Source organism: Doryrhamphus excisus, linkage group LG23, assembly GCF_037039965.1.
Source record: "Doryrhamphus excisus strain RoL-2023G ecotype Guam linkage group LG23, RoL_Dexc_Guam_v1.1, whole genome shotgun sequence".
Taxonomy (NCBI): Eukaryota; Metazoa; Chordata; class Actinopteri; order Syngnathiformes; family Syngnathidae; genus Doryrhamphus; species Doryrhamphus excisus.
In genome coordinates, this window is record NC_136379.1 from 10,241,005 (window position 1) to 10,267,321 (window position 26,317).

Consider the following 26,317-nt stretch of genomic DNA (forward strand, 5'->3'; position numbering starts at 1 on the left):
TTTACTGTTAAAAGCCGATGTTAACACAAAAAACTTTCCTCCTTATCTCCAAGGGAGAGCCCGACCAACCCAGAAAAAACTCCTTTTGGCCGACTAAGATAATTGTTATCAAAAATCTCCAAAAATATTTGGAAACGTTGTATTTTATTTGAAAAAAGGCAACAAAACGCAACGCTGCACATGCTATTCCCTTATAACCTTTTTGGACAAAGGTGCGGGTGACTACTCTTCTTCTTGGGGCTCCTCCATGCTGAAGGCCAGATTGTTGATCTTGCTGTGGATCCAAGAGTAGTAGAAAGACAGGCGGGTGAACACCCCGTATTTGCCTTTCTGTGCACACCCTTCCCCCCAGCTGACGATGCCCGTCAGGAACCACGTGCCGTGCCGCTTGTTGGCGTGGGGACCCCCGCTGTCCCCCTTGCAGGGGTCCTCGTCCTTGTTGTTGTAGCCCGCGCAGAACATGAAGCGCGTGATCCTGTCCGCGCTGCTGAGCTTACAGTCCCGCCGGTTGGTGAAGGGAACCTCGATCTTCTTCAGCGTGTCGGATGTATTGGCCGTCTGGGTAATGCCCCAGCCGCTGACCGTGGCCGGGGAGGAGCTCTGCACCAGGGCCTCTGTGAAGTCCTGGGGCCCGATGCAGATGGGCCGCACCGTTCGAGAGTAGATGATGGCTTTGTCGAGGTGGAGCAGGGCGAGGTCGTGATTGACAAGACTCACTCGGGGGTTGTAGAAGGGGTAAATGTGCTGCTCGGATACTTGGAGATCCTGCTCATGTCCTTCAGGGATTGAAATCTGGTGCTCCCCTGCAGGACACATCAAACGTTCCCCTGAAGAGACACAACCTCAAGCTTCCCAACTTGCTGAGCAGAAATAAAGCGGCCGTACCCACTCTAACGAAGAAGGGGCCCTCGGCCTGAGCCAGGCAGTGGGCTGCGGTGATGACCCATCGCTCGCTCAGGATGGACCCCCCGCAGAATGCTCTCCCGTCGTCACTGTATACCAAGGCTACCTGCATGGACGCAAGGAACAGTGCCGTAAAAGCTGACAAATTGGGTGTACTTGATTCCTTACGGGAAAAATGGACTTGGTTAGAGTCATTCTGGAATGAATGTCTGATGCTAACCAAGGTTTCGCGGTCCTTGATATATCTATCGTAGGAAAACCAAGGCACCACTTGCTGTCCTTGGGTGAATACCTGCCAGGGGATATCTCCAGGACGGACGACATGACCGCCAATGATGCGTTTGCGGACCATCGGGATTTTCTTCTTAAGCGTGTCAATGACACTCCACGGGGGATGATTTTCCACGGAGCCATTATGTCCTCGGGGGGCCTCCGTGGAGGCGGTAGCTGGGGTCGTCGTCATCGTAGGAGTCGCATTGTTGTGGCGCACAGGCGTGTCGATGGTGCCGCCCACAGACCTGGTGACTCTCATCATAGCTCTCCGGGCGGTCATGCCACACGGAAACTTGGCTGGCAAAAGGACGAGGGTTCCGCTTTTAGCCGCAGCGTGGCCGTGATTTGTTGATTGTTGTCATACCTTCTGGCTGGCATCCCATCCCATCTTCATCCAGCTTATATCCTGGAGCGCAGGAACACGTGATTCCGGTCGCCCCCGCTTCGCAGAAGTGCATACACTGTCCATTGTTGATGTCGCACCTTCGCAGGAAAGCTTGTAAAGCTGAGGGCAGGAAAAATAGCTTCTTTTACCACGACACCCCGCACGAGCTGTTTTTGCTAACGGTGTTGCTATTCTGCATCAACGGCGCTGAGCCGAGTCAAGCTGCAATTTCCCACCTTTGGAGCTTCTATCACAGGATACCTCTGTCACACATAGACCCACAAAAACCCACCACAGCCCATCATTGGCACGCGACAGCAGCACCAGCATCTGGCATATCTTTACTCAGCTGACAGCAAGCAACAACATTTTGGTGTTCTTCTGCTCCGTACATCCAAAAAATGGCAGGGAGAGAAAAGAAGCAAAGAAGTGAAATAGGCTGTGGTGAAAATGTGGATTGAATGTGATTTAGTGTCAGGTATTCCCACTGTCATCATCTCCGGATGGCAACAAGGTGGGATTGCTGAGCTGCATAAGCAAGGCCTCTGGCAGCCATCCGTTGCTGCTGAGCTTCTCCAAAACATCCTAAAACGACAGGATCGTCAAGACACGGGACCATCCTGGGCCCCAATCAGACGCCATCTGCCAGAGAAGAAACATCTCCAAAGGCCTGGTCTGCTTGAAGGTTTGGAATGAGCAGGAGAGCACCAAACATGGGGCATTGAAAGGTGGAAGAAAGTCTTCTTCTCCCTGGATGCTCCTGATGGCATGACAAGGAGATCCCACCTGAGATGTTCTCCACCATCATCATCCTTCAATGGAACAGTGGAGCTTCAGGTTGTGCAGGGGCGTCAAACGGCAGCTGGCTATGTGGAGATCTGAAGGCCCTGGTCTGTGTGGTCATGACCGGCTCTTCAACACTTCACCAAGGACTTCTTCCAGAGGAAGAAGCTGACTCTTTTGGACCATCCTGCATCTTCCCCTCATCTGGATCCAATGGAGAACATTTGGGGATGGATGGATTTACAAGGCTGGAGATGAGTTCCAGACAGTGAAGCCATCTTCAGCATCTGCCATTCAGCATGGCCAAAGTGGCTTTTCACCCCATGACTCCAATTGTGCAGCTATTATTTCTATTAGCTACTTTGGTAGTCCCCGCAAGGGCCCCCGCTAGGGTCCCCGCTAGGGTCCCCGCTAGGGTCCCCGCTAGGGTCCCCGCCAGGGTCCCAGCTATCAACTCATCCCAATGGTCAGTTGAGTGATTAGGTGGATCCCTTACCCATCTCACAGTTCTGGCCGATGAAACCGTCTGGACATGAGCAGATGTAGGAGTCGCCTTGGTCTTTGCACGTTCCCTGGTTCTGACAGGGATCCTGCATGCACTGGCTGCCACCTGAGGGGATTTACAGGAGGTACGGTACGAGACGCTTACACAGACAGAGGATTGGTCTCAACAGCCTTACGTCCTGCATACGAAGCCCAGAAGTTCTCCTGAAACGACAGCGGTGTCCCTTTAAAGCCACAGCGAGCCAGATGGAGAAGTAGCAAGTGGGCAAATACACACGGCCAATTGGGAATCCTCAAAGACCTCCCTGATCTCCTCCGCGTCACACTTCTCCTCGAAGCATTCTCTCTCCAAGTTGCCCTGCCACAGCTCCTCAAAGACGCCGCTGTTCCCACGTTTGGCTCTGCTCAGCACCACGTGGGCCGTGCTGCCAGACAGGAACACTGGACCTGCAGACAGCCAGGCTCGGGGCCATTAGGGCCTCCGGTCAACTCCAATACTGTGGTCATACCTGCGAGGATCCGCTGAAAGTGGAACAGCAACACACAAACGAGGAAGACGTTGGCCATGGCGAAACAGCTATCTGATGGTCACACGCTCAAAGTGCACCATCGTGTTTGTACACCCCAAGCTGGGTCACGTGACCACGCGTGACCACGCTTGCCCACACAGCGTTTACTTTTCACGGCCCACGTCTAACCCGAACCCATGGTTGACTTCCAACATCTGTTGTGTGGCGACGGACAGCTCGCTCACGTTGCGTTTAACAACATATCATAGCAGGCTACCTTGGTCTGACGCATGGGGTGCAGTGAATATGGACATCCTGCATGACTCATCACTGTAGATGCTAACATTCATGCTAACATTCTTATAAACAGTCCATTGTTTGCTGCGGACACTTTGTACACACAAAACTTTGATCTTGCAGTACCTACTGCACTTTGACAGGAAATGTATACAGTAGTCTTTAAAGGGGAACTGGCCTTTTTCACTTTGTGTTAGGAACTACGTAGTGGACTGGACCGGAACCCGAGAGTTGTGGTGTTGTACAGAAAAGGTTGATTCAATAAAAGGTGTCCACACAGGGTAAAGGACACGCAAGCAGCAGGCAGAGGGCGACGACAGAGACGAGAGAGAGACGAGACTGAGACGAGAGGTCTTGAGGGCACCAATCTGGCGGTTTGCAGGTAAAAACGTGAGGCTTTCGCAGGAAGCAGCCGGGGGCAGCAGGGGCAACATTTTGCCCATCATTCCCAATCCTTATATGAAACATGAACACATATTTCTTACCTTTCTGCATTCTAGCGGGAGAAACCAAGTTAATATGAGCTAGCTAGCAACGGCCGTCATGGGAAATACCTATTTTGACGCTCAAGCCCTCACAACAAAAACTCCCCAAACAGTGTACCATTTCCATAGGTGACCTACATGAACCAACAACATTATCATTATTGTAGCAGCTAACATGAAGAACTATTTTTATCTCTGGATGAAATGACAGGAAGGGATTTGGGGTGATAAGACAGATAGTAAGACAGCTCAGTCAAATACCAAATGCATTACGGCAAGTTAGCACGATGCTAATCCATTCATCTGTTCATGAACTTTAGCCTTTTGACCACACGAGGGCGCACCAGCCCCTCCGGCCGAGCACAGCGAGCCATGGCGCCGGTAGAAGAAGCAACATCCTGTATTTATACAACACAAGTCTTGGCCAACAGCTGAAGACATTAATACTGCTGTCAGTTTGTGCTTTGCCATATCAAATGGAAATAAACGCCCCTCCCTGGGGGTGGGGGTGGGGGGCCATGGAGCTTTCTTTCACAGGCTCATATTCATACTTGTCAGATTAACACAAGAGGGAGGGAATTGTCCCGTATTCCCTAAGGAGCAACTGGAGGAGCTGGAGGGGGGGGGGGGCACTGAGCAGACTAACAAAAGGCCATCAATTCCCTCTTCCAGTTTCACTTCAGCTTCAAGATATCAAATACACCAAAGTGGAATGGTGCATAGATCATAATAATGCTAATCAATATCCTTTTTTTCTTTTGCCGTGACTAAAAGAGGCTGAGACTGATGAGGAGGCCGAAGAGTGGCGGGTTGCTGACCCCTGACTGGGTTATGAATGAAGTACTGTGTACAATAATGAAGGACGTCAGGTCCTGGCATGCTAACGTGGCCCCGATGGTCTTTTTGTGTACCTTAGCAGAAGCCAAACAAGAGCGGGATCACGTAGGCTGAGTAAGAGTCAACAGAGCACGTGTGGTACGTGGGAGGATCCTGTTTTTCTCCTGAACTCAAGCGGGGCATCTAAGGTCTGGTGCAGCCGGGTTGGGTACAGTGTGAACGCCTCACGGGGCCACAGGGGGCCACGGCGGGCCGTGTCCAAAAGGCAGCAAACTATAGGAGGCCGAAATGACAAATCTATACGAGACAATGCAGGAGCAGCTCTGCTGTCACTCAAAGAATATTTGACAAGCTTTGTGTGAAATACGCATCACAGCAGGATATTGTTTATGTTTATCGTTTATTGCTTCCACGCCTGTCCAGTGGAATCCAAGTGGATTTCCACATTCCTTATTTAGAAATGGAATAGTTTCATAGCTAGAGCTTCGAAAACCTGTTTACCACCTTCTAAATACGCTTTAACATCATTAGAGCCCTCTAGGCATGAAACAGCACCCCTATAGTCACACTTACACTACTATTACTCAATATAATAAAGATCATAAAGAACATAAGATACATAAGTCATATAAAACCTGTTTACCACCTTCTAAATACGCTTTAACATCATTAGAGCCCTCTAGGCATGAAACAGCACCCCTATAGTCACACTTACACTACTATTACTCAATATAATAAAGATCATAAAGAACATAAGATACATAAGTCATATAAAACCTGTTTACCACCTTCTAAATACGCTTTAACATCATTAGAGCCCTCTAGGCATGAAACAGCACCCCTATAGTCACACTTACACTACTATTACTCAATATAATAAAGATCATAAAGAACATAAGATACATAAGTCATATAAAACCTGTTTACCACCTTCTAAATACGCTTTAACATCATTAGAGCCCTCTAGGCATGAAACAGCACCCCTATAGTCACACTTACACTACTATTACTCAATATAATAAAGATCATAAAGAACATAAGATACATAAGTCATATAAAACCTGTTTACCACCTTCTAAATACGCTTTAACATCATTAGAGCCCTCTAGGCATGAAACAGCACCCCTATAGTCACACTTACACTACTATTACTCAATATAATAAAGATCATAAAGAACATAAGATACATAAGTCATATAAAACCTGTTTACCACCTTCTAAATACGCTTTAACATCAGGACAGTAGGTAGAAGAATTGGTAGGATGGTAGATAGGACGGTAGATAGGAGGGTAGGTGGGAGAGTTGGTAGGACGGTAGATAGGATGGTAGGTAGGAGGGTAGGTAGGAGAGTTGGTAGGACGGTAGATAGGATGGTAGGTAGGAGGGTAGATAGGACGGTAGATAGGAGGGTAGGTAGGAGGGTAGGTCGGAGGGTAGGTAGGAGGGTAGATAGGACGGTAGGTAGGAGGGTAGTAGGATAGTTGGTAGGACGGTAGATAGGATGGTAGGTAGGAGGGTAGGTCGGAGGGTAGGTAGGAGGGTAGATAGGACGGTAGGTAGGAGGGTAGGTAGGAGGGTAGGTAGGAGGGTAGGTAGGAGGGTAGGTAGGAGGGTAGGTCGGAGGGTAGGTAGGAGGGTAGGTAGGAGGGTAGGTAGGAGGGTAGGTAGGAGGGTAGGTAGGAGGGTAGGTAGGAGGGTAGGTCGGAGGGTAGGTAGGAGGGTAGGTAGGAGGGTAGGTAGGAGGGTAGGTAGGAGGGTAGGTAGGAGGGTAGGTAGGAGGGTAGGTAGGAGGGTAGGTAGGAGGGTAGGTAGGAGAGTACCTACTGTCACTGCAGTGCTCTGCCGTGGTTACGCAACCGCGTGTGCTTCCGTGACGAAAGCGTGTCGGCTTGCCGTGACGCCACCAAAGAGCGCATGGAGCAACGCTTCCCGCGGGCTGTCCCGTGATGCCTGGCAGAAAGGTCAAAGGGCGCCAGAGGCCACGGCCGCAGCGGGGACGCGACCCGGTGACATTTCCACATCCAAGTAGAACGCACTCCCGGCTGTTTGCACGCAGCGAGCCGCTCCACTTGGCTCCACTCAGCCAGCCGCCTGATTGGTCGTGATGGGAGTGTGTTGGTGCTGCTGCCTTTCCAGAAGTGGGAAATGAGGAACGCCACCACTGAGCTCGTGAGAACCGTTCCAGGCTGGCAACTGAGAGCGACACGGGCGGCCCAGGATCTCATCAGATGAGAACCTGATTTCTCCAAGATGGAGAATGGATCACCCATCAATAAAGTGGATGATCAATAATCAATTGGTCAGGCAGAGAGAGAGTTCACTCTGTGCATTTGCTTTCAGCATCATTGCTCCGTAGAACAATGGCATGAACGGAGTGAGCCTTGTTGTCAATCATGCTGTCTTTATCAGGGTGGGTGGAGGCGGGGCCGCTAGCAGAGTGCAGAAGAGTATAACCTGGTAGATCCGGTAGATGGCGATATCTTGGCATTAGGGACGTCTGATATCAGCTGAAACGTCAGATACCGGTGTCGACCGATACCGCACCTTAATGCTGGTGGGATGGTCGTACGCGGAGGCCAGACCGCCACGGGTCCACCAACGTATCTGACCTCAAAGGTCAAGGCAGGAAGCCCATTGATCTGGATGTGGATCCAGGAGAAAGGCAAGGAGAAGCAGAGGAGCCTTGATGGGCCTCCAAGATGTCAGCAAAGATTGCAGCGTGTCAACCTTTGAAAGGCGTCCAGTGTCCCCTAAAAATAGGCGGCATGAAGATCGTGTAACCCTCAAGCCTGCTGAGCGTCCAGAAGGCCGAGAGGAGACACGTGAACCTTGACACGGGGAGAAAATATCCTCCTCCTCCTCATCACACCCTTCATCATCAAACCTTCATCACCAGGGAAAGCGCTAGTCTGGATTTCATGGTGAGGAAGAGGATGCTGGGGCACGTTGGTGCTGAAAGGTAAGGACTGCTTTTTCCCGACAAGCCAAGACTGCTCTGCTGCTGGCACACGTGCCAACGTAGCGGCAACCACGTAGCCTTCTACTGCAAAGACCTCAACCAGGACTAAGGACCCTCATCTTGGCAATGGCTGGCTGCTTGCTAGCGCAATATGACCCCCCCCCCCTCTGGGAAGCAATCATACACAACATACTCAATAAATCTATATGTGCCCTGCCATTGGCTGGCCACCAGTCCAGGGAAGTCCCCCTGAAGACAGCTGGGATAGGCTCCAGCATACAGAAAATGGATGGATGATAATAATAATAATAATAATAATAATAATAATTAAAATGAAATAATAATAGTAATAATAATAATAAAAAATAAATAAAAATAAAATAATAATAATTAAAATAAATAAATAATAATAATAATAACAGTGAGCATTTTAAAGACCTCCGATTGGAACCCAAACCATTTTCCCCAGAAAGCCATCATGAAGGTCATGTGATCATGCGTGGGGTGGGGGTGAACGGGGGGTGAAGGGGGTGGGGGGTGCGCAGAGATCGTCATGAGGAGACGCCGCATCACTCCCCAGCAGATCGCCAGCAGATCGCCAGCAGATCCCAGCAGATCGCCAGCAGATGAAACGATTAGGATGCATCGTCCGTGATAGACATCAAAGTACTAAATAGGATTGGGAATGAAAAAGGGGGCGGGCATCAACGGGAGCGAGCCAATCGGTGTGTGCGTGACGTGGGTGGGAGCGCGCTGTGCTTGCGTATCCTGTTGATTGTGGCTGAGAGGGAAAAAAGGCTCAGACGAGACGAGAGATGCTCTTCTGAGAAGAAGAAGAAGGAGAGGAAGAAGAGGAAGAAAAAGAGGAAGAAAAGGAAGAAGAAGAAGACGAAGCCAGGCTGGATGGCCTCCCTCCAGGGCTTTGTTTCCACATAGGGCTCCCTCTCTCTCTCTCTCTTTCTCTCCATCTCTCTTTCACCCCCCCCCCCGCCTATTTGGCACCTCTAAAGCAATCATCGTGCAGGCTGGTCGTCCATGCAAGCCTGATGGCGGGAGCGTCCATCCATGTGCGTTGATGAGGCGCACAGCGCGGACGAGATAAGGTAGGATGTCTGGCCACGCATGTTGGCGTGCGTGTGCGTGTGTTTGTGTGACATATGGCGGCATCACCACCATCATCATCGTCATTATCACACGGTTTGTTTTCCCCGCTCGAACCCCCCCACCACGCACAGGAGAGAGAGGGGGGGGGGGGGGGGGGGGCTCCATGGAGTCATGATCGCCTCCTCTTTGTGCGTAAAATCAGCAATTGGTGTGAATGTTTGCCCTCCGCCACTCTCCACAGAAGCCTTATCTCCGCACCTGGACTCCTTGGGAAGGATTTGATTGAGGACAGAGCCGGCCATCCAGGGAATTCTTGCCTCAATCGGGAATTACGCATCCAAACTGGGATCTATGAGCGGAAAAGTGGCGAAGCCTAAAGAAGACAAGGATGCTTCCAAGGGTAAGAGGCGCTTATTTGCTTTCAAATGTAGAGAATGCCCCCCCCCCCACCCCCCGCATGGTGCACCAGGTCACTGTGAACCATGTCAGCATGTGGACGCCGTGCAGGCCCACATCCCGTGCACGATGGTTCTGTTTTGCCGATGGCGATGCAGCATGTGGAAGAGGAAGGATGCGAGCAGTCTCTCCTTGTGGCGTTCCGTTGAAAGGCCTGGGATTCCGTACATCGTAGCCTGATTGGGTGTCGGTACAGCATGGGAAGGGCCCCCATCGCCATGGAGACGCGGTGGCGTTTGTGTGCATGTGTGGCCGGAAGGGAAGCTATGGAGATGGTGACCATCATATCATGCTGCACGTCAATGCCAGTGATGGCTGCCAATCCATACATCCGAGCCGACACATGAGCTGCACATCTTCTCAAAGCTACAAAGGTTGTGGTTCTCTGACACGCGTACCTTCTCACGTCCGGCTCAACAAATAAAGTCATGGATGAAAAGAGCAAAGGTCTCCTCCACGGCAGCACCACTCTGCTGGTTTTAACACATGCCAAAAAACACCAAAGATCCTCTATGACTGGGAGCGAGACCACTTGTCAAAGATCCTCTATTCTGTAGCAGAGGCTCTTAGCTGGCTTGGCCACAGGAGCACCATCAGTGCAGAACAGCTTGAATTTGGCTCAAACTTGGTAGTGATGAACATAGTTCTTCTCAAGACCAATATGATACCGATAATACTTTTGATGTACTTTTCCAAATGTGGACGTAAGTGTAGTGTGTGCACAGCCGGAGGTAGGAAGGACTGGAGGAAAGGAGGATGAAACATCACGACATGACCACGACACTACCAGGAGAACCAGAGTATAATGGGGGAGGTGGTCCCTACTGTAGCCCAGCAAGGTGCACTGTATTCGGGCACACACTCCAAGTGGGCGCTGTGAGGCCACGGAGGTCTCTGGGAAACTTTTTGCACTTTTCAAATAAGAGCTGGCTGATATATCGAGCCGATATTTGCGTTCTTTACTTGAATCGGTATTGGCCGTTACATGCGTGGGTTCCTCAATATATTTTTCCGCCGCATGATTTACAGACAGGCATCCGCCGGGCAGCTTTGTGTTTTAATGGCAACACCGCTTTAATGGCAACCTTGGCAGTTCCGTCCCACGATGTTTGTAGGACTTTCATTCATCCACGCCGGGCTCAGGTGGAATGCGTGTCGCGTCATGAGTGTGCACTCTCTCCGAGCATGCGCACACACACACACACACACAGAACGGACAGGAGCAGCCGTGTCTGCTTGTGAGAGGTCTTCAGCGGGGAAATTTGGTCACAAGTGCGTTGGAGGAGTGCGTTGTTGTCTCAATGGTGGGTTATCTGAGCTGTTTTTAATGTTGTGGGATTCATTGGTGTGACATACCACTACAGATATGGATCCTGGATCCTGGATCCTGGATCCTGGATCCTGGATCCTCCGCTACTGTCCTTCCTTCATGTTCATGAAGAGGCCTTCACTGTACAGCCTAATGACATGAACAAGCTGCAAACTTCCCGTCTTCCCTTTGTGGAATACTGCAAGGTGTGCAAAGTGCCCTTGTGCAAGGCACTGCCACTTCCCTTTGGTCCCCATGAGCCATCAGTGCGTCTGTCTACTGATACTAGCACCCTGGCCGTGTTTGGATGCAGATCCCACCCGTGCCACGCGCCACGTGAGGCCCTTCCAAAGTGTGTGTGTGGTTTCGTGCCGACGAGAGAGTGAGGAGAAAATATGTGCTCCAAAAAATTGATTCCAAGATTAACCTCAAGAGCATCTTTCTCTGTCCAACACCCCCTCCAAATCGATGGCCGCTGTGAATGGCTGACTCACTCAGCTTCTACGCCACCGACATCTTCACCCAGTCTCATTCCATTCATTCCATTCCTTCCGTGGGGTGGGTGACACCTCGCAGCTCAAGCAGAGTAAACACATGCTTCTCCAGGTCCGTGCTGGACTTCAGTTTTGGATACAAACAGTAGTCGTGCCAAAATGTTGCGTTGCTGCTGGATGTTCACAGTATCCCAGTCATACTGGAAGTTTGTTTTCTTTCCCAAAAGTGGAAGCTTTAAGACAGCAATACAGGAAGTTAGTACACAGAAGGAGAACTAGATGGACGCCCACCTCCAGTTCTGTTCTTTGCAGTGATCATTTCACTGATGGCTGCCATGACGGAACACCTTGAAAATAAGCATTTGGCTCGAAAATACGCATTTTAAAAAGGGTTGTTATTCTGCCAGTACTGATGCCTGTGACCCCAGCTCCACATATAACTTGTAATATAAACATAAACATATAACTTCAATATTGTTGGAGTCATAATAATAGTCATAATAGGCCATAACTAACCATGAAACATCCATCATTTATTCCTGCTTTTGCAAAACCATGATAGCGTGACTAAATTGTCCATAGCTATGACAATGGATGGAAGGGTGATATACTGCAGTGAGAGAGTGATATTCAAATTTATGTTTATTTCATAGAAACAATAATAAGGAGAATATGCCAAAAGTGTTGCCAAAATATGATATCAATATAATAATGAATGAAATGACCCAAGTTAGCACAAAATGGTGTCATTATTCTTCTAATTAGGACTTGAAAGGCGTGGTTAAAGCGTGATGTTGCTACGTGTTCCATCACCTTCACGTACTGCGGCGCCCGTGTAGCGCTGCCGTGTAATCCCATGCTAACAAAGTTAGCCGTGTCTTCTTTCGTGAGATGAATCAAACGTGCGGGTCGGCCAGTCGAGGCCGCGCTCCGTGTGTGCGCGTGCGACCGCTGATTCACGGCGATAAATCCCAGGCTGTCCTTGTGAAGCCGACGTGTGGATGGACGGCATGACGGAGGAGCCTGCTGACACCAACGCGGGGATGAACATCACAACGTCGGCGTCTTAACTGGCTTTGACTATTTGTCTGCTAAGCTGTGGATTTGTGTCTTTCCTACACTTTGCTCTTCTACTTCCTGTTGAATGGGAAATATGACGTACTTCATCTGCTTCATCTGTGGCGGAGGATGCTAGATGATGTCGAGATCTTTGCATAACTGGCCAAAGGTTCCTTTGGAAATCTTGGGGGGAGTACCCAGCATGCTTTGCGGTCCCTTTCCGTGGCTATTGTTAGCGCTGCCTAGATGTTACCCGGTCGAGTCTTGTTGGGTGTCTTTGTTGTGCTGATGTCCCGTGGTCGGCGCCACGAGTAAGACGCTTGGATGACCCTCCGTGATGCTGGCTCCTTCAGGAGAACCTGCCTGAAAGGAAAAGTGTACTATTAAAACAGCATCAGGAATCCCTGGAAAAAAAACTCCAGCAAGGTTTTCCATCCGTGCTGTGAGCATGTAGCATCCGGTACATTCAAGCTAGCATGTTATACTTCCAGCATCAGCGGATCCTTCCATAAGCCAACAGACGGGAGACCAAGGAACCGTGTAGAGCATCAGGAGACATCAAGTAAACATTCCAAAGAGCTTTTGTGGGACGTCACACGCAGTCTTAAAATATGCTGTCTTCATTTCCCGTTTGACTAAAGTTAACACTCAAATGCAACACGCGGCGGCGGCGTTGGCGTGCTCCGGTGTCGGTGTGGCGCACGAGCGCTTGTCCTGTCATAGCAGCTCTCCCGGTGCTGATGCAGATCCGTCCGCAGCGCCTGGAGGGACGTGACTCGCCTCGCATCAGAGATGTGCCACTCTCCATCGCCGCATCGCGTGCTGATCCGTGTTTGGGAACGCTGAGGGCTCGTCCTTCTCGCTCGCTTGTGTCAGCTCGGGGTATTGGGAGTGACGCTGGCGCCCCGTGATTGGCACTTTAGTTGTTGCTTGTTGAGGAAAGCAACAAACCCCCACAAATTCACACTTCCTTCCCTGGTACATGATGTCTCACACACGCACACACACGCACACACACACACACACACACACACACACACACACACACACACTCCTGGCCGCTGTGGATTCCATCCTGCCTCTTATTTGAACTGGTAATCTTCACCTCCCCAGCACTGGAAATCTCCGTGCTATTTTTAGGACATTACAATAGCAGCTAGCATTGCCACCTAGCATCAATAGGAGTTCATCCTTAGAAGCTGAGCTCCAGAAACGAGGAGAAAGTGGAGCGTCTGGTCACAAACAGCAGACCAACCCGTACCAGTTTTCCCAAAAAAGGGGTGCACCATAATTACTGGGCCAATACGACGTCATATTCATTATGCAGGTGAGGAAATCAAGTGCTGCTGAGGAAGACATTTGTGTGGAAGTTGTACCAAAGTTGTACCAAATGCTTCGTGATGAGGGAAAAAAAACATTGAGTACAAAAAAACCTCATCAGCCGCCTGAAACGGCAGCTCTGCGGCGTTTGGAAAGTGCCAAAGCGTTCCCAGAGACCTCCGTGGCGTCACAGGGACTGCTCGGAGCGTGTGCCCCAATACAGTGCACCTTGCTGGGCCACAGCAGGCGGCTCCTCCCCCTCTATCCTCTGGTTCTCCTGGTAGTCGTCATGTCATGATGTTTGATGAGGACACATCAGCAGTCCGTACCTCCATCCTGCCCACACTACACGTAGATCTTTACAACGTAGATATAATACAGCTTATCGGTTATGGTATCTTATCCGGCTTGCATTTGATAGCAACACATACTTGCCGACGTTGAGTCACCGCCGGATTTGATGTTGGTTTGATGGTTGGACCTTGGTCACCCTGAATGAAACCTTTCCTGGACATGTGGACTCTCCATTGGACAAAGTCATAATCATAAAATTATCATGATAGTAAAATAACATTGTCTCACTTTCCAACTACTTTGCAACGGTGTTTGAACGGTGAATGTCGGACATGGTGAATGTTGGAATGTTGGACATGGTGAATGTTGGAATGTTGGACATGGTGAATGTTGGACATGGTGAATGTTGGACATGGTGAATGTTGGAATGTTGGACATGGTGAATGTTGGACATGGTGAATGTTGGACATGGTGAATGTTGGACATGGTGAATGTTGGACATGGTGAATGTCGGACATGGTGAATGTTGGAATGTTGGACATGGTGAATGTTGGAATGTTGGACATGGTGAATGTTGGACATGGTGAATGTTGGACATGGTGAATGTTGGACATGGTGAATGTCGGACATGGTGAATGTTGGAATGTTGGACATGGTGAATGTTGGAATGTTGGACATGGTGAATGTTGGACATGGTGAATGTTGGACATGGTGAATGTTGGACATGGTGAATGTCGGACATGGTGAATGTTGGAATGTTGGACATGGTGAATGTTGGAATGTTGGACATGGTGAATGTTGGACATGGTGAATGTTGGACATGGTGAATGTTGGACATGGTGAATGTTGGAATGTTGGACATGGTGAATGTTGGACATGGTGAATGTTGGACATGGTGAATGTTGGACATGGTGAATGTTGGAATGTTGGACATGGTGAATGTTGGAATGTTGGACATGGTGAATGTTGGACATGGTGAATGTTGGACATGGTGAATGTTGGAATGTTGGACATGGTGAATGTTGGACATGGTGAATGTTGGACATGGTGAATGTTGGAATGTCGGACATGGTGAATGTCGGACATGGTGAATGTTGGAATGTTGGACATGGTGAATGTTGGAATGTTGGACATGGTGAATGTCGGACATGGTGAATGTTGGAATGTTGGACATGGTGAATGTTGGAATGTTGGACATGGTGAATGTTGGACATGGTGAATGTTGGAATGTTGGACATGGTGAATGTTGGAATGTTGGACATGGTGAATGTCGGACATGGTGAATGTTGGACATGGTGAATGTCGGACATGGTGAATGTTTAGCACGTTGTGTCAGCGCTGTGTTCCTGCTAGCCTAGCCTAGCGGGGTCCTGTGACCGCTACCAAGCGCAGGGCGGCTGAAGCATTCCAAAGGAAAAGTGCATCAGCGTTGTCATTTGTTGTCGTTATGTCAGAAGTGTTGCTCCCTCAAAGCCCCTAAATACTCGACTCTTCTGGTGCATTAGTCAGCATGAGCTGCTAATCCGCAGAGCGTCTGAGGTGAAACCCGAAACACAGTTGCCGCCCATGTTTGGAGTCGGAAAGACCCGTAAAAACAATGGCCGTCGTCGCCTGGGTGGCTTCTACTGGAGTTCATCTTCATCAGATGTCAAAAAGAAACAAGGCATCGGACGCGGCAGCAAAGACACGAGGTTTGAGTGGCACCCAGCCAGCGATCACGTGTCCACGGGATTCATCATCGTAATGGCCGCGTCCAAAAGTCCACATAGGTAACGGATTACTACCTCAGGATTGGGGATTACGGCCAACCTTACTTTGAGAGATGAACCCTGGTCGTGCTATGCTAGTTAATCCCATCTAAAGATAATCTGCCATAATTGTGGTGATGTGTGTCACACGCCCCCATAACAACACAACTTCCTGGCTAGCGATGCTAATACCTTCAGGCCATCTTGGCTCAGCACTTTAATGGACATGTCAGGACATTATGGGCTTAACGGCGCTAAAAAGATGACATCAGCACAAAATGTCCGAGTGTCTGGCTTCTACTTTGTCATTGGACGCCAACTTCCGTCACCTTGTCCTCTTTTCAACTTTGCTCTCTCTCTCTCTCTCTCTCTCTCTCTCTCTCTCTCTCAGTGGAGGCCTAAGACTAAGACTAAGACTAAGACTAAGACTAAGACTAAGACTAAGACTAAGACTAAGACACTAAGACTAAGACTAAGACTAAGACTAAGACTAAGACACTAAGACTAAGACTAAGACTAAGACTAAGACACTAAGACTAAGACTAAGACTAAGACTAAGACTAAGACTAAGACTAAGACTAAGACTAAGACACTAAGACTAAGACTAAGACACTAAGACACTAAGACTAAGGTGATTATTAAACGTCAGGGTCGCTGCTGAAGCCCCCCCTTCAGCAATTGAAAGACGTGAAATGATAAATGGAAATGATAAAGCGGCCAATCGGATGGTGAAAGATTCCCGCGTGGTCTCCAAGCCAAGGTCTGGTGCCGTGTAAGGACGGCCTGCACAGCCAGCTGGATTTCATATTCCAAACCATGCCGGGATTAATAGTTGCTCTGGACGTCAACTAATTAAAGTTGCTTAAACTATAAAGGAGATTAAGGCGGAGTGGAAAGGGAGGCGATAAGGCGGGAGGGGGGCTAATAAACAGGGGTGCAGGCTGGAAGCGAGCAAGGCATCAAACTGGGCACGAGGCCTCTGCAGGGCCAGTGATTGGCCAGAATAAAGTTTAGCAAAAGCATCACAGGACGCCACATCATAACGCAGCGATTCCACGGTCGGCACCGGGAGTGGCGTGAGTCGAGCTCCTATGTTTCATGGCGGTTCTTCCACCACTGCTGATCCCAGCCGGGAAGAAGCCGGGAAGAAGCCGGGAGGGGTTCCCGGGACGCTCACGTGTGCCCACATAAGTCCCGAGGCCTGGACATTGAAAGTTTACCAATAAAGATGGCGCCCAGGACGACCCGGCTTAAAGGCTGTTCATTAATTAAGGTCCTAGGTGACCTCTTGACCTTCAGCAAGATGCCGCGCTCCCTGGAGGTTAACGCCATCGACTCCATCGATCTGGGCGCCGCTCCCTCAAAGAGCGTGCTTCATTAGGACGGACACGCGGACACGGTCTCCAGATTGATGAGGACGCCACAAACGACTGCCAACTCGTTTCAGCTTCTGGGGGTCTGATGGCGGGGGGGGGGGGGGGGTGACATCTATTAAAGATAAGAGGATATTTGGCTGGTGATTTCTAGACACACCCATTCCCTCGTTTAGGGCGGTTCATTGGTTGTAGAATTTAGGATCCATTACTGACCGGCTAGCCCCCCCGCCCGGCGCCATGGCCCCCGTAGGGTGATTCACACCAAGATCATTATCCTCCATTTCTCCTCCAGGACATTACTGGTCCAGTAGGTATTCCCAGTGCTCTGCCCATTTTGGTGGCGTTGCCTTCGCTCATGCCCAAACGCTCCCATCTCGCCATGTTTAAATGACGTGATGTAGATCACGTGACAAATGTAGTCGCTTCTTCTTTTTGAAGACAAACCAAAAGACGATGACAGGAAGACTTCCATCGTGACTTTGAAAATATGGGTTTGAAACATGATTAGACATCATCTAGACATGACATAACACCCCAGAAGGCACCTTTACGCTCCTATTATTCTTTGACGGTGGACCACTTCCACACAGAATGAGAGGAGAGCCTGGCCCATCGAGAAGGGCCAGGGCTCTTTCTATTGGCTTGTTCTTGAAGAGGAACACGGAAGCAGATCTCCAGCAGAAAGCCATTAGCACCATCCTGCAGGGAAAGCTAAGTGGTTCAGCGCTGATGAGAAGAAGAGACGATGGAAGGCTAATGATGTGTTCAAGGGACAAAGGAGGAAAGATGAAATTGGACAAAGTTGCAATCCAGGACATACGGCCCGGAGCTACGAGATATCCGCCCGACTCATGGACGTGCACCTTTTCCGTGCACGTGTCGTCTATTTGGAGAACATTAGGAAGAATGCAGATGAAAGGCAGGGTGGAGATGATGGCTAAATATAGCAGCAATCCTTCACTTGGTCCCTGAAGCCAATTTGAGCGAGGCTGGAGAAGGCTGAGCATCATGGCCGTGCCTGCCTGCCTGCCTCTCGTCAGGGAGACGTCATTTACATAATGACATGCTGCCACGGCAACCACGCCGTCACGCAAACACATGCTCGCAGCCCCAGAGACACCCTCCGTATGGGAAGACACGCTTGATTAGGAAATAAAGGGTGGGAGAGCAGCTGGAGATCAGCTTCCTCTGGGCTGGGCTGGGATGGGATGGGATGGGATGGGATGGAGGTGCGTGGCTGCCGCTGCTTTGGCCTCCATCCGGCCATCCTGGTCTGTGGAGCATCTGGACACGGTATCCATTATGTCATTGACTTTTTACCCCCAATACCGTGTACCTTGCTGGGCCACGGCAGGCCGCTCCTCCCCCTCTATACTCTGGATCTCCTGGTGGTAGTCATGTTGTGATGTTTCATGAGGACACATCAGAGATATCGTTCTTCTACCAAAAAGACCAAAAGGTGACTGGTAGATCCCCTTCTGACACCCGTCCCACTGTTCAGAGCATTTTCCATGGAAGGTTGAGGAATAGCACCCTCACTGGAGCTGGATGAAAGACCAGTACCCATCCCACGGCCGACACTCATCCCGCTTCTGACGTTCCTCACAGGAGGCTGGCTCCTGCAGAGCACCGTAAAGAAAACCTTTATAATGTTCCAAATGAGGTGTGTATGCGTACACGGTGTGTACACAGTGTGTACACGGTACACAGAAGAGGCCTGGTCAGTGATCTGTAAGAGGAAGTTGTACTCCCAGTGAAGTGAAATGCAGATCCCCAATCTCCTGGTTTCATTTCCAACCCTGACAGACGTCTTGTTTTGTCACATGTCAGATGGGAGATTGTTGGTGGCGAGCGATCACATGGTTTGCAGCGTGATGAAGGGAGACAGGTCGCCGCCCCACTGCGGCGGTACGGGGGTGACGGGGAAAACGGAAAGGGCCGAGAGAAAGAGAGCTGGAGTTGGCGGCTAGCGAGCTAACGGCAATCCAACGCAGCACCAGAGGCCAGCATCAAGAAGACGAAGCCTGCTTTCGGCCAAATGAAAAGGTTGCACGCCATGACGAGGAAGTTCTCCATCGTCCGGGAAAGGTCAGGGTGGAAAATGAGGCCCAGGAGCATTGGATGGGTGGAAAAGCTTTACACTCTGCTCCCGTTTCTTTGGAACAAGGACGCAGAGCTCAGTCTGCTTGCCACATACTGGCATGTACTGGCATGTACTGGCGAGTACTGGCGAGTACTGGCACGTACTTCCGCGTACTGGCTCGTACTGGCTCGTACTGGCTCGTACTGCCACATAATCCAAGGCTGTGTTTGCCGCTTGGATCTGGAGTATTCTCCTCGTCCCTCAAGGTTGATTGAGGAACATCCTGTATTTGTTTACCTTGCTCTCCAATCATGGTCTTTATTGGGGAAACGTCTTCATCATACATCTGTGGTTCATTGGTGTGTGTGCACGTGCACGTGTGTGTGTGCACGCGTGTGAGAGAGTAACTGACTGATGGGAAGCACGGCACCTGCTGTGTGTCCGTATCTCCTGTGAGGATGCCATCAAGGGTGTTGAGACGGATAGCAGACATTTTTATTTCCGTGTGGTCCTTTAATGCGATTGCGGCCGAGTGGAAAGAACGATTACAATACCACGGCTTCCAATTCAACCACTTTGTCTCGCTCCAATGTTCCCGTTTGAGAGTCAGACTGGCATCACGTTGAAAATAATGAGTCGCTATCATCTGCTGGAATGTCAAGATGGTTTGGATCGTTGAGATATCAGCACCGTTCCCTCGTGGAAAAGACGGCCAGCTTTATTTTCCCATCGCTAACCTTAATATTGATTCATCACTCGGCACCTTTTCCATCTCTTCACGTAGACAGATGCGTGCCTACGTATGCAAATCTTTCACTGTCAGCAGCCCTTTGGGTGGAAACCAGGGTCTCCTTCATCCCAAAGTAGGACGTAGGACAAAGTAAGACCCCCCGGGGATAGGAAAACCTGGCAAGACTTCTCATTCAGGAAAACTGTCTGGGGACAATAAATCATTTTTATTTGTATTTTTATTTATTTATATTAACATTATAAATCAATGCATTCATGCTATTAAAGCAACCAAAATGGCGTTCTTAGCGTTCTATCTACGATATTCCATTTCCTCCTCCTCCTTCCACTTTTCTCAAGGGGCCACAAAATACAACGCTCTCCAATAATCAGATTACAGATTCATCCAGCAACATGCAGAACGCTTTGATTTGATGAAGATGAAAAATGTCTGCAGCACGTGAACACACTCACACACACACACACACACACACACACACACACACACACTCTTCCTGGGTGCTAGACTGACAAACATCTGCCCACAAATAGGCAGACATATTGATTAGCCTTCGTATACAGTATGTGTTCACTCATGGCTTGGTAAGGAAGGGGGGGGGTGCTGACTGCTGTGATACTGTGTGTGCGTATGCGTGTGTGTGTGTGCGTATGCGTGTGTGCATGTGTGCATGTGCCCGTGCAGTAAAGCTTTGAGGGACAGATGGCCACCCGGTCTCAGTGTGACTTGCTCTACCGGTCCTCTGGTCCTTGGCTGCAGGTCTCCATCCTGTCTTGGCGGCAGCATCACAGACGTGCACGCTCACACGCACGGTGCACACAAACACACGCGGTCTTGCCGGAGGTCCTTCCTGTCCCGAACCTTGCAGGCTACCCGGCAGATGCCCTCCGAGCCTCCCGGTGCTAGGAATCACCGTGCCGATGTGAGACAGAGCGCGGCCATGAGGAGCCCCCTCCATGAGGAGCCCCCTCCATGAGGAGCCCCCTCCATGAGGAGCCCCCTCGGTTGCTGTTGCCTCCTCCGTGGCGCGTGGCCCTTCCATATTGTTTTCATATTGTTATAAATGGTGTAATGACCTGATTGCCACACCAGTGCCAACTACAAACGATAAAACAGGACCAAATCTGAGCGTCATCAGCCCTCACTTCCATCCAATGTATTTTCCCATGTTTTCCCATGCAGCATGGCTCCCCCCTTAGCGTCACCCTTCATCATCTGGCAATAATTGTGGACAGACGGTGCAACACAAATGAATGAAAGATGCTGTGGAAAAATGCACGGCGTAAATCTGGTCAGCACGGGCGGAGGGAGACAGCTGGATGATGAGAAAAGGGCGTAGATCTTCCTGAGATGTATCACGCTGATTTATGACGGTCATCCTAGCCCGGGAAAACATATCGTGAAAGGTTGGACACGAGACTCTTCTTCACGTTGCTTCATAGTTGGAGCCTTTTTCCATTCCCTTGCAGGGCCAAAGCTTTCCTAACTCAAGTCTAGTGCTCATCTTTGACATGCTTAGCCTAGCAAAAAGGACCTTTAGCACCTTTAACTATAGTATATACATCAGTATAGTATAGCACAGTATATACTAGCATATAGTACTTACAGTATAATGTATTGTGCTCACCCTCGGATGGTGTGACCAATGCCGTAACAAATGTGAAACTGGGAAACATGCAACTTTCCCAAAGTGTAATACAGTATAGGTACTATTTCTATTCATGGAGGTTGTACTGCAATATATACACAACGATATACATCATCCATCTCTTCAAATAAAACCAGTCACATCAACGTATCAGCATAGCATAGCATAGCATAGCATAGCATAGCATAGCATAGCATAGCATAGCATAGCATAGCATAGCATAGCATAGCATATCAACATAATAGCATAGCATAACATAGCATAGCATGACACCACACAACATAGCATAGCATCACAGCATAACATAATAGCAAAGCAGAGCACAGCTTAGCATAGCATCACAACATAACGTAATAGCATAGCATGACAGCATAACATAATAGCATAGCACAGTATAGCATAGTATAGCATCACAGCATAACGTAATAGCATAGCACAGTATAGCATAGCATAGCATCACAGCATAACGTAATAGCATAGCACAGTATAGCATAGCATAGCATCACAGCATAACGTAATAGCATAGCATAGCATAGCATGACACCACACAGCATAGCATAGCATAACATCATAGCATAGCATCACAGCATAACAGTTGGAGCACACACCTTAGCTTGATCATATGGTCCCACATGCAGGCACATGGTCACATTCATCCATCCAACCATCATCCATCATCCATCCATCCATCCATCCATCATCCATCCATCCATCCATCCATCCATCATCCATCCATCCATCCATCCATCCATCCATCATCCATCATCCATCATCCATCATCCATCATCCATCATCCATCCATCCATCATCCATCCACCCATCCATCCATCCATCATCCATCCATCATCCATCCATCATCCATCATCCATCATCCATCATCCATCATCCATCCATCCATCCATCCATCATCCATCCATCCATCCATCCATCCATCATCCATCCATCCATCATCCATCCATCCATCCATCCATCCATCCATCCATCATCCATCATCCATCATCCATCATCCATCATCCATCCACCCATCATCCATCCATCCATCCATCATCCATCCATCCATCCATCCATCATCCATCATCCATCATCCATCATCCATCATCCATCATCCATCATCCATCATCCATCCATCATCCATCATCCATCATCCATCATCCATCATCCATCATCCATCCATCCATCCATCCATCCATCCATCATCCATTTTTGTCTTCCTGGAAGGAATGAGCTGAGTCATGTGACCTGGAGCTTGGGAAGCAAAGGATGAGTCTACCCAAAGTTCCACTGGACCTCTTGAGTCCATGCTGGTCCTGGTGGATGCAGACACCATCCCATCCTCATGAGCTGAATCCAAATGCGGCTGTGGACTTAATTGCCGTGTTGGCGATTGGTATGTTTTGCCCCCCCCCTTCAAAACTATTTTCCTCTGAAGTTATTACAGCGACGCAGCCTTTAATTGAGCTGTTTGTCTTTGCTAAGCGAACCCCGCTAACCCCGCCGCCGCAGCCGGCTAATGAGTGGTGGAGCCGTGCCCCCCGCCTGCTGATTGAAGGTGGGGGATAAAAGAGGGACCGTGGAAGAAGAATGGGGGCAGGCGGTGGCAGATATCGGTGGAGGCGGGGGTCTGGGTGCTTTATAGGCGTCTGTGGATAGTGCACGTTATTAGGAGAAATACTCGGGTCTTCTAGAACCATCGACATGGTCGTCACCGGTACTGTCCTCCCAGCGTTCACTTGTCCCTCCTTTATGGACCTCAATTGCTTACAGACGCCATAAACCTGATGTGTGGTGTGGCGAGGTGTCACTACGCCAGTAATGTAGTTCTTAGGTGTAACAATGTTGATAATAATCATAATAATAATAATAACAATGTGCTTCATATGCAGCCCACATGATGACATGGAGCTTTTCTGGGGGGGCGGGGTAGCTGTGTCCCGTTCGGTGCATTCTTAGCTGTATTATTATCCTTCCAACACGGAAAGGGGAAAGACGCTCGTTCCTGTCCACATGAGGATTGTGGATGATTTCCAAAAAGTCATCTTTCCCTTGAATGATCTTTGGAAAGTGTAGCTACAGAGAGAGCCATATTTAAATGGCCATATAGTCAAGCTTAGCTACAGAGAGAGCCATATTTAAATGGCCATATAGTCAAGCTTAGCTACAGAGAGAGCCATATTTAAATGGCCATATAGTCAAGCTTAGCTACAGAGAGAGCCATATTTAAATGGCCATATAGTCAAGCTTAGCTACAGAGAGAGCCATATTTAAATGGCCATATAGTCAAGCTTAGCTACAGAGAGAGCCATATTTAAATGGCCATATAGTCAAGCTTAGCTACAGAGAGAGCCATATTTAAATGGCCATATAGTCAAGCTTAGCTACAGAGAGAGCCATATTTAAATGGCCATATAGTCAAGCTTAGCTACAGAGAGAGCCATATTTAAATGGCCATATAGTCAAGCTTAGCTACAGAGAGAGCCATATTTGGTCAAGGACGAGTACATTTCCGAGAAGCGCTTTAAATCTTTCTGCCTGTCTACTTTGCTTCTCCGACTCTTCTCAAATACTCGGCTTCCTGCCTCAGCAGAACGTCTTAATCACCTTGTCAGATGTTGACGTGGCTTTGGCGCCCAACGAGCCCGGAACATCCTCGGCCAGAAGGACTGTCTGCATCGGGCGGGGCTGTCAGAGGGCGGCGCTGGGCAGCACTGATGGCAAACGTCGCCTGTAATTGGTGATAAAGGAGGCCTGCAGGGGAACCTCCTCTTCCTGTCAGGGCCGTTGCTCCTTCCTAAAGTCCTAGCGGGCAGGAGGATATGAACGGGGATCTGTGGGATGTATTTTCCAAAGACGATCCATCAGCCCTTTCCAACAATCCCGTCCTGACTTGATGCATGGGACTTTTGGACTGTACAGACCTTGGGCCATGGCAAAAATACCACTTTGCCTCCGTCCCGCTTCCCCGCTTAAAAATTCCACCTCAAAGTTTGTGGATTTTTCAGCATATTCCGAATTTCGGGCAGTTTGAGTAGCGATCAGTAGTTCTCATGTTGGTCTCGTTCTGAGGACGCTGCATTTTCTCCCCAGGGTGAAAATGTTTTATTGCACATGAAGGTTGTTTAGCATCTGTCAATCAAGGCAGGCGTGGCGTGAGAGATGTTTTTCCATCCTCCAAAGCTTCCACCGTGCCAGTGTATCATGTAGCGCTAACGCTGTACTACTACTGTAGCGCTAACGCTACTGTAGCGCTAACGCTACTGCCGCTACGGACGCTACGGACGCTATCACCCGTCTGTTATGTAAGAGTCGCTGCGGAGCGCTGAGTTCTACGTAAAGGTCGGGTGCTCCTCACAGAGGCACCGGTCCTCCTTTGTGAGGTCTTTCCGCCCGGGTCGCTGCATCATTCATGAGCCCCGACACCGGGTGGCTGCGGAGGAGAGCGCCACTGGAAAAGCAAAGCTGTGTTTGTCATCATGGCCGCTTGCTTCCTGATGGTTGGAAGCGCTGTTCCTCCGCCGTGATGAACCACGTGGCCTCTTCTGCTGCGTCTATAAAGTAGCACCTCTCCAAGGTTGGAAGCCTAATTGCAACCATATCATCCGCTAACGGCCCCCCTGACCTGCCGTAAACCTCCACCCGCGGCCCCCGGACATCAATTCTCCCTGTCAGGCCCCAGCAGGTGTGGTCAGCTGTTGCGGTGACGGCGCCGTTGATTGCTTGCTGAGCTGTCATCAGGCGCTGGGCAGCCTTGATGTGGTGCGTTCACAGCCTCGCTGATTCCCGTGTCTCGGCACCTGCTTACGAGCCGGGTCAAGGGGCGGCATGCCGGCATGTGGGGGATGGCGGGAATGTTGGTGGTTGGGGTGATTGGGTGCTGAGTGGGTCTCAGGTTGTGGTCGTATGTTTTGGCCGTCAGCCAGGTGTGGGGGTGGCGGAGGAAACCGAATGAGCTCAGCCGGGTTAGGGAGCCACGCTGGGATATTTGGGACCTCCTTAAAAGGTCCCCGACGTGATTCATCAACATGCCTTCAATATTGTTTGTCATGATGGTCCACCTTCTCCGTTTTTGAAAGCCAACGGAACCCAAAAATGCTATTTATAGTGACGAGCTATTTCAGCCTCATGTCCAGAGATCGGGGTGACACCTCTGGAACACGGGTGGCGGTCTAGATGCTGGACTTGGTTCCGTGTATTTTTCACCCCAAAACACTGTGTTGCTGCTGGATGTTCACAATAAGGTTTGAGGAACCTTTAAAGAGGAACTATTATTCTCTGGACTCCTGTAGAGCAGCTACACGTCAGAACCAGCACACAAAGCTTTCTAGTTCTTCCAGAATCTGCACCTATTCCAGCTGGATTTCCTTGGCTTTGCAAAGCGGGCTGTTGTAATTTATTCCACCCACTGCCCGCCTCTGGGCACGCCTACTCTGCTGTGATTGGTCATTCTCTGTGTAACACGGTGAAATCTTCACAGTGCAGGCGGGGGGCGGGGGGGGGGGGGTGTAGTTTAGCACAAAGGTCAGGAAATGGAAAAGCATGACAGGTCCCCTTTAAAGCCACAACAATTGGTACATCAAGACTTTGCTTTGTGGGGCGGGATGAGGATGCCCCCCCCCCCTCCCCCGAGTGTCCCAGCATCCTCAGCAGCGCTTCCTCAGCTGAATGGGACATCTGGCCTATCATACGCGGAAATGGAGGGTTAGCATGAAAGATGCCTGCTGTGGAAAGTGGAGACTTGACTTCCA

General features: G+C 49.6%; 2 protein-coding genes across 3 annotated transcripts in view; one reads left to right on the forward strand and one right to left on the reverse strand.

The window, feature by feature from the left end:
- Nucleotides 1-112: 112 nt before the first annotated feature.
- f9a (coagulation factor IXa) lies at nucleotides 113-3,488 on the reverse strand. The gene is made up of 8 exons (XM_058055360.2): nucleotides 3,358-3,488; nucleotides 3,126-3,295; nucleotides 3,025-3,052; nucleotides 2,841-2,954; nucleotides 1,541-1,681; nucleotides 1,196-1,473; nucleotides 886-1,009; nucleotides 113-803 (listed from the first exon to the last, which is right to left on the reverse strand). Exons 1-8 carry the CDS (start codon nucleotides 3,413-3,415, stop codon nucleotides 223-225), a joined length of 1,494 nt encoding a protein of 497 aa, XP_057911343.2. The 5' UTR covers nucleotides 3,416-3,488; the 3' UTR covers nucleotides 113-222.
- A 5,059-nt stretch (nucleotides 3,489-8,547) lies between these two features.
- Nucleotides 8,548-26,317, forward strand: part of fgf13a (fibroblast growth factor 13a) — a 49,991-nt gene continuing 32,221 nt past the window's right edge. Inside the window, exons 1-2 of one of the 2 annotated variants that reach the window (XM_058049331.2) lie at nucleotides 8,548-9,039; nucleotides 9,282-9,440. In XM_058049331.2, the coding sequence (XP_057905314.1) occupies nucleotides 9,392-9,440 (49 nt within the window). In that variant the 5' untranslated portion in view covers nucleotides 8,548-9,039; nucleotides 9,282-9,391. The remainder of the gene's footprint in view (nucleotides 9,040-9,281; nucleotides 9,441-26,317) is intronic. The other variant, XM_058049305.2, reaches the window with a different exon arrangement.